This window comes from Limulus polyphemus, unplaced genomic scaffold (genome assembly GCF_000517525.1).
Source record: "Limulus polyphemus unplaced genomic scaffold, Limulus_polyphemus-2.1.2 Scaffold166, whole genome shotgun sequence".
In the NCBI taxonomy this organism is placed as follows: Eukaryota; Metazoa; Arthropoda; class Merostomata; order Xiphosura; family Limulidae; genus Limulus; species Limulus polyphemus.
The window spans coordinates 896,670-905,511 of NW_013665776.1; the positions used below are offsets into that span (position 1 = coordinate 896,670).

The 8,842-nt window shown below is 33.4% G+C and overlaps 1 protein-coding gene across 2 annotated transcripts in view; it reads left to right on the top strand.

The window, feature by feature from the left end:
* Positions 1–5,316, top strand: part of LOC106477510 (brefeldin A-inhibited guanine nucleotide-exchange protein 3-like) — a 128,862-nt gene extending 123,546 nt beyond the window's left edge. For both annotated transcript variants that reach the window (XM_022381466.1, XM_022381467.1), the window contains exons 34-35: positions 102–1,120; positions 2,039–5,316. In XM_022381466.1, coding sequence (XP_022237174.1) covers positions 102–1,120; positions 2,039–2,278 — 1,259 coding nt within the window. In that variant the 3' untranslated portion in view covers positions 2,279–5,316. The remainder of the gene's footprint in view (positions 1–101; positions 1,121–2,038) is intronic.
* Positions 5,317–8,842: the final 3,526 nt, after the last annotated feature.

Consider the following 8,842-nt stretch of genomic DNA (forward strand, 5'->3'; position numbering starts at 1 on the left):
TTCTGTCATAAGATTCTTAATTTGTTTTTGTTTTTCTTTATCAACAAATACCTTCATATGTTTGAAGTTCCATGTGGCTTTGATTCTTTTCTTACAATTAGGGTTCTTGTCTTGCATTTCTTACAAACATCTGGAAATGTTACTCTCCTGCCTCCAAGAATCATATACCACTGCTTGTGAGTTTGACCTTCGACCAGGTCTGAAGTTCTTGATTCAAAAAGTAATTCGTGCAGATGTAGCAGCCAATTTGTATAAGCAGGCAGGAATTAGCTGGACGATCCAGGCTTTGGTTCTGTTTGAGCTCTGTTTTCATCATCAAAATTTAACACTGGAGCATGTAAATGAATGGCTACACATGCATGATCAGGATGAAGGTGTTAATACTAATAGAGATGCTACAGCAAACTGTTCAAACAAGGGTACAATTCATCAACAGAAAGAAAATGCAGCACTGGAAGCAGTGGGAACAGGTGACTTACATGCTTCTACAGAAACTTATCAATTTACTAACAACCACAACAGTGATAGTAGAAAGCTTCAAAGTATACTAGAAAGACCTCCAACAATATCAATGATATTTGATGCCAAGGACCAAAAATTACTTTTCAATGCCTTCTGGAGACTTCAGAATTTCTTCTTCAGCCTGTGTGATAGTTATGCAGATATGTGTTTGGATAAAGATGGAAATCTGGCCGTAGTTGACAGAATTGTCGACCAACCAATCTTCTTTCTTGTTGCTCCACAGGAAGATGTACTTGATGGAACTCTGATCCAGAAGCCAAACACAGAGAGTTCATCTGTGACTGAGGAGAAAGATGGCACTGAATCCAAGAGTCCCAAGCTGGTCAAGCAAACAAGCACAGAAAGTACTGACTCGGAGACAGGAATAGCATTAGGGTTTGACGACAAGGAAGATAAAGTGTACAGTGTTGCTACAGAAAAAACTATCCAGTCCATGTTGAATGAGTACAAGAGGAAGAAAATTAAACATTCCATGCCTTCATCTCTACGAGACAAACCGAAGACCAAATGGAAACCAAACAGTGTTGATCCAAAGCAAAGAGAGGATACAGACATTCCAGAAGAAATCAATCGGCAAAGACGAAGCTCAATCATGAAGGTAAAATCTTTATTCTTTTCAACATTGAATGAAAGTTTTATTTAGTTAAATGTAACATTCCTACCCATTATATCGAAGTTGTTTGTTAGGATCTTCACATTTTGATGAATATGTATATAACAGTTGAAGGTTTTGGACTTTTATCCTGTTATTAAACATCTTTTTACATTGCTTTACAATAAAGAAATTAGGTTATTATTATTAGCTACATTACCTATAGATCAAGCAGCTCTTTTATCCAAACCTCATTTCATATCATGTAATGCAGTATATTGAGCTGTACAATTTCAAGATGTCATTGGCCAAGATATAAACATTTACATAATTTCCTGATATTAAGGTCAAGCTATAGAGAGAAATGAAATGCACATTATTATGGAAATTAAGAATAACTTGAAATCACAGTCATTTAGATAATATAACTTGTTTTCATTAATTACCTTATAAATCTTTTAAAATTTTGTAACAAATTAACAGCTCAACACTTATTCACTGCTGGTCAGAAGAATAACTATATCATAGGTAGGAGAGCCCATTTCACCTTAAACAGGGTCCTCTTTTTTTTTTTTTTCCATTGACACTGTTTGGCATTTCCACAAAAGTTATTTTTATGGTATATGCTTCAGTGAACACCACATGTTGCTACATTGTTGAGAACCCAGTGATCCTGAAAAATGGATCTAATAACAAATGTCTTTAAACATTTGAAATCCTGTTATTGTTTACATTTTAGATGACAGTCCGTTTAATTAAATGATATCATAAATTCATTGTTCAGATTAAGCTAGGTTGTGATAACTACAACAAAAAAAAAGAATCAAATCTTTGGAACCATAGAACTTTTATTATTTATAACTGTTTCTGATCTGAACCATTTTTGTTCTGATTTTTACCTATACACATGATTGCACATTGTAGGATGGAGAAGCACATCTTCAAGTCTGGACACAGCTGATACAGTCTCTCCTAGAGCTTCACTTGTCTCTTTCTGAATCCCAGTTTTCTGCTCTCCTCCCTGTTGTCTTCCCTGGTGTTCGCACCCTGGTGGCCTATGCATCAAGCTCAGAGCTGAGGCTCTCTGTTGCTGAGTGGCTCCTTCGAGTTGCCACTGTGCGTGGATTCTCAGGACAGCCTTTTCCTCTGACACCAGAGGCATAATCAGTTTTATCGACCATTTTATAAGTGCATGAAAATCTACAATATTTTCTGTTTCCCATACATGTCTGTTAATAACATAAAATGTTTTTTTATTATTTTAAATTTTATATATTTTTTTTGCAATAATGTAAAATAAAAATTGGGGTTTGGCTATTCAAACCTTTGAACATTATCAAAATATTTTGTTATGAGATAAAAACTTAAGTTTTAATTGATTTATTATGCATTCAGAATTTGTTATGAAATCATATTTATTTACTTCAACAATTCAGTTTTTTATTTTAAGTATTTAAGAGAGTTTTATTTTGATAATCATGTTAAACTATCTTAGAAAAACAGGAAGTTAAAATGGAGGAAAATCATAAACTTAAGGCTTTTTTTATAGCCAAATTGTAAGATACTGTGATGTCTTAAGAAGCCTGTCATATTTCTAACACTAGTCAAAGTTTTATATATATATAAAAATATAAATAGTTTAAAACTTCCACTATTTTTCTCTTACCAATGTATATTTAAGAACAGTTTCTTTATATGTTTTGAGAATGAAAAGAACACAATGTAAAGGCTGGTAAGTTTGAAACTTTCTACCTTAGCTTTGCCTTGTAATAAGTTTAGGAAATATGCTAGAAAGTTCTGATCTAGTCTATTGCTATGTCAGTAAAACACTAGTCAAGCTTGCTGTTTATTTTTTTTTATATTGGGTTTTGTTGTTTCTTGTTTTAGATCATGTGCACCTTATGATTCTACCTTATTAGTCATTTTATTTCAAAATTGGATATGTGCGTATAGTAATATATATCTGTAATTTTATATGGATTTGAGGTGTTATAGTCTTGTGAAAGTAATGGTACCTTTGGTTTTCACTAAAACTATATATAAAATCTTTGTTTATCAAATATATGATAACATACATTCTAAAAGTTGAATCAGTTGTAAACTTATACAACTCTGGTTTAATGCAAGTTTATATACTGGGACTCCAGTTTATCTGTGAATAAGGGAGAGGCAAAGCCAGTTTCAGTTTATCATCACCATAAACATTTTTCTGTTCCTAAATAGACAACAATATGACATTTGCTCTGTTGTAGCTTAATAACAGTGATAATACTAGTTGTAGAATGACTGCCATATCTTCTTGTCAACCAAGTGTCACTGTCAGAGATAGGCTTATATTATTTTTATTAATTTTTCTTCACTTATTAATTGGCCTATATGCATAAAATCTGCAAATAAAACTAACCTCTTATCATCTTTACTAATAAAATTTGATTCTGAAAGAGTAATATTTTTAACCAGTTGGAAAGTTTTTAATCCCCCCAAAAAAGGATTCATTAGTTTGATAAATATGTAATATGTGTACATGTTTTCACAAATGTCTTACCGACAGGGAAAAAAAAAAGTACAAATAATCTTAGAACTAGATAGGCAGCATATAAGAAAAAAAGTTTTATTTTATTTTGGATGAACTTTCTTAGAGCTTAAGGTTTTATTATGTGTTATAACCACTGCTTAACTTAATTGTTTTTGGCCCGGCATGACCAAGTGGTTAGGGCGCTCAACTCCTAACCTGCGGGTTACAAGTTCGATTCACCATCACACCAAACATGCTCGCCCTTTCAGCCATGCTGGTGTTATAATGTGATGGTCAATCCCACCATTCGTTGGTAAAAGAGTAACCCAAAAGATGGTGGTGGGTAGTGACGACTAGCTGCCTTCCCTCTAGTCTTACACTGCTAAATTAGGGACGGTTAGCGCAGATAGCCCCCTCGTGTAGCTTTGCGAGAAGTACATAACAAACCAATTTAATTGTTTTTAGTGTTTAACTGTGACCCCTTTTTGGCTGTTATAATTGAAGTAATTTAGCTACATGCAACAAACTTTGTTAGGCAGGATTTAATAGGTATTGTCATTGTTTGTCTAAAGTTAAAATATAAAATACTATGAGGTACAGTAAAAGACAAAAAAAATGTTTATTGGTTAGTGAAATGTGATTCAGTGTTAGGTGTTCAAGAGTAATCTTAATTCAAATACAAATTATTGGAAACCACGTGTTCATGTAGCTCATATATAATGCTTCATTATTTTAAAACAGTTTATGTCAAGTGTAACTTAGAAAAATGTGTTATGGAAAATTTTAACCACGTGTTTGTGCATGAATATTTCAACTTCAGCATAGTGGAAGTTAACCAGAAAAGTATACTTGTAAATGTTGTCCAGATTTATGGTATTATTGATATACAAGTTCTAACCACTAATTATTTGTGAAAGTATTTATAAACATTTACTGCATGCGAAATCTTTTAGTAAAAAAAAATCGTTTTTCTTTTTTCTGTATTAAGGTTACTTTTGACACTTGATGGTATATTAAATCAAAGTTTGCCTTGTCGTTAAAATTTTGATGTCGTGAGCCGTTTTGTATCAAATTTTATTCTGCAAGTTTATAAATGACTATTTTGGCAGCTATTGGAGTATAAATAGAACATTTTAATACGCAACGGGACAATCTAAGTTTGACTATTGACTATAATAAACTCAAGTTACACAAGGCATACAGAAGCATACATAAAATTCAAAATTTATAGCCATCACTTGTGTATCAGCTTTTCAACCAGCTAACAAAATTCCTTGTCAAGAACACTTCAACAGTTACGTAACAATAATGAAAAATTGTGTAAATGTACAACAATATCAAACAACGTATTTTAAAAATATACGTTTTCAATTTCCATACATGTAAATGTATAAACGATTTCAAAACTGGATTCTTGTATACGTAAAAAAATGATAAAGGTTCTGTACGTAAAGAGGTGTTTATATTATGTGTTAAAAGATAAAATTAATACAGCATATTCATGTAGATGGTATACACCAATTTTTCAGAAGAAAAATCTTTTTACGCACGACTCTATTTTGATGTTTGGGGGAAATCTGGTCTTGATTTTTGTTCGTTTTTTGTTAAGTATATTGTGAGATATGTATATTTAAGCTGCTGGTATAATAAACAGTTAGTGGTAATAGCACTGTGCTATGTACTAGAATTTGACCTTTCTGTGTTTTTATTAATATTTTAAGAGTAATATGTTGTTATACTCAAAATCAGGAATGGGCTTTGAAATGATAGGAGGCCACATCACAAAATCCACTAAAAAAAAAAAACTGTGACTGATCACACGTCATTCGTTTTGAAATAAGGCATCTTATTAAACCTAGGGACTTTTCGCAAGTTCGCAAGCATTTTATAAATATGTAATTTACAGTTAGTAGATTAAAAAAAAAAAGGAAAACATTGAATTTTTTTTTACTGTTTTCTCACAAGTCATTAACTATTTTCACTGTAAAAATGTCAAAAATATACCATATTTGTTCTTTTAGTATTTGTCAGTGTATATAATATATAAACAATTGGATATGTTACTGCAACAAACAATTTTGATTGAGTGGTACCTTTACTTAAGGGCCTGGCTTGACCAAATGGTTAGGGCGTTCGACTGGCAGTCTGCGGATCGTCCCGTCAAAGATGCTCGCATTTTCAGCCTTAAAGGCGTTATAATGTGACGGTCAAACCCAATATTCGTTGATAAAAGAGTCGTCCACGAGATGGCGGTGGGTGGTGATGACTAGCTGACTTCCCTCTAGTCTTTCATTGCTACATTAGGGACGGGTAGCGCAGATATTCCACGTGAGTTTTACGCAAAATTCAAAAAACAAATAAACCCGTACTTGAAGGGTTAATATTTTTACTTGCCACCTGTTGATGGCACCCATGAAATTATCTTGCAGGCCGTGAGTTTCCCATTCCAGCCCTAAATAACGAAAACTGCCTGATTCAGTATAGTATGGTGACGATTTAGAACTTTCTAAATATAATGATAATTGTAGTCATGATTATTCCTTTACAAGTATTTTACATAAATAGTATGTAATTTTTAAAGTAAATATATATATACAATTATGGAGCTCAATAATTTCGAGTACTGTGGCCTCGGTTCTTGCACGAGCGGTTTGGTGCAGTTTTCTCTCCTGAACCCAGCTATCTTTCCATGGTTTTTAAAGCCGAAGAGAATTTTATACTGAGGACAAATCTTTGCTTGAAATAGCGACAAAACCTAATAGGATTTTCAAACTGAATTTGAAAGCTATAAATCTTGTTGAAACAAAAACTGATCTAACTTTTTTTTCATAAAAAAACGAAGTATTTAGTTTTTAACTTTGCAAAAATAAAAGTAGACAATTGTATAGATGTTATGGGACAGATCACTACGCTTTTGTAGTTTGTGTTATTAAATATATATATATATTGTCGAGAGAGGACTGACCTTTCAGGCTGGAGTAATGAAAGTGTTATATAAGCGCTAAACTTAAGGGCTTGTTACCTTAGCATGTGTGCTCAATTTGTGCAACGGACACCGTACAGATAGCGCCTTATGCAGCTTGTGGTGAGACGTACATTAGATGCCGGACAATTAACGTGCCTGGACTATAAATCCAATGTTCAAGGTTCTCGACCAGTTGCTGCAAAAACGCACTTCGGAATTGTGGGTACGCTTCGGGCTAACAGTTAAGTTCCACTATTCGATCGGGTAAGAGAAGGCAGTGGGTGCTGTTGACTAGTTGCTCTCACTAATATGTCATTTCAAAATTATCCCCACCTCCATCCCACAGTGGCTCAACGGCAAGTATGTGAGCTTGTAACGCTAAAAATAGGGTTCAGTACCCGTGGTTAGTGCAGCACAGATAGCCCATTGTGTAGATTTATACTTAACGACAAACAAATTAAAATTAAGGTTGGCTATACGTATACATAGCCCTTGTAGAGCTTAGTACGAAATTTCTAAAAAAGCACAAATTTGAAACTATGCAAAATATATTATGGAAATAAATTTTTAATAATGTATATTTTCACAATACAACGATTTGTATTGATATTTGGTATTCAATTGTATAGCATTCCCGCGAAATGAAGTACGGATCAGGGCAACACAACAAGCTCCACATGTGCTAAAATAAATTATTAATGCCTCATTAAGGGTTATGTTCTGCTACTATAGTAGTTAAAAAAAGGGTGATGTAATGATGTTCTTTTTGTCTCTCAGTGGCACAGCAGTATGTCTGCGGACTTGTATCGCTAGAAACTGGGTTTCGATACCCGTGGAGAGAAGATCACAGATAGTCTGTTGTGCAACTTTGTGCTTAACTACAAACAAACAAGCCTCCCAGTGGTTCAGTGGTAAGTTTGCATGCTTACAACGCTACAAACCGGGTTTCGATACCAGTGGTGGGCACAACACAGATAGTCAATTCTATAGCTTTTTGCTTAACACCAAATAAACAAAAATACTTTTTGAAAAAGAACATAAAGAATATAAAAAATATTCAAAACATGATTGCCTCTCCATTAAAAACAAAATATTTGTATTTATCAAGAAGTAAATATTGTGACAGCGGGAGAAATTTACAGGATTTTTTACCTTGTAGCTTGCGGGTCTTCGATTGCTTGCATAAACAAACAATAATTAGTTCAAACTTGTTTAATTTATGATAAATAAAAAATAAAACGCATTTTTGTCCTAGTGGCTAGCGTGCCGGGCTGTGTATTGGAAGGTCTAGAGATCCATCCGCAATGTACCACTAAATATTCCGCATTTTCGGCTGTTGGAGTGTTATATATAACTATGAAAATCAGTTTCTCTGTTCAGTTATGACTGCTCTCTATACAGCTATCATAACTGAACAGTTGCTGCTAAATGGTTGTGTCTCGTTCATGTTGATAAGACCAATTAATTAGAAACAAGGTGCCAACATGGTTTGCAAATATAAATCTGCATTTCATACGAAACATCCCATCTACCATCAGTTAAGATAGAACTTTGAAGTATCTTACAAGACGAATTTGGGACTTAATGTATGGAAATCCAACAGTAGAGGTAACATTCATATTGTGCCTTTCATTCAAAAGCAGTGAATCAATAAGCGGCTCCATCTGAGCAACAAAACAATAGTTGTGAACCCTACTTTGACTCTTGGGTTTGTAACCCAATAATGTATCTTACCCAGACAGCAAGGGACTTCAACGTGTTAGAAGAAGTTTTAAGTTATCACTGTGTGTAAGTTAACTACAACGTTATAATATCTTTTTCACAAGTACCATCAACATATCAAACATATATAGTGCAGACGACCAGTGGGCGTAGTTAAGCCTATTTAGGTGAAACAGAACGTCCATTTGAACTATATAAGGACGACTCTAGGCCATCTTGAGCGCGAGCCTGACTTTTTTTCCTGAAATACTTCCTTGTCTAAAATGTAACTAAAGTTCAAACGATAAAAGTGAAGGTCAGTGATAAAGAAAGACAATTTCTATAATGATGGAATTAAAGAAACTATAAATAAGAAAAATTCAATTGGGTCGGGTAAATTACTTAATAGACTGTGGCTGTAAGCCTTAATTGGAATTTTATTTTTAGCTTAAAATATAATAATCCCCTAATATAACCTTATAATTATCAAATTAACATGTTTAACTTATTGTTAACAAGAGGTTTCTTAAATATCGCTTTTTTTGTT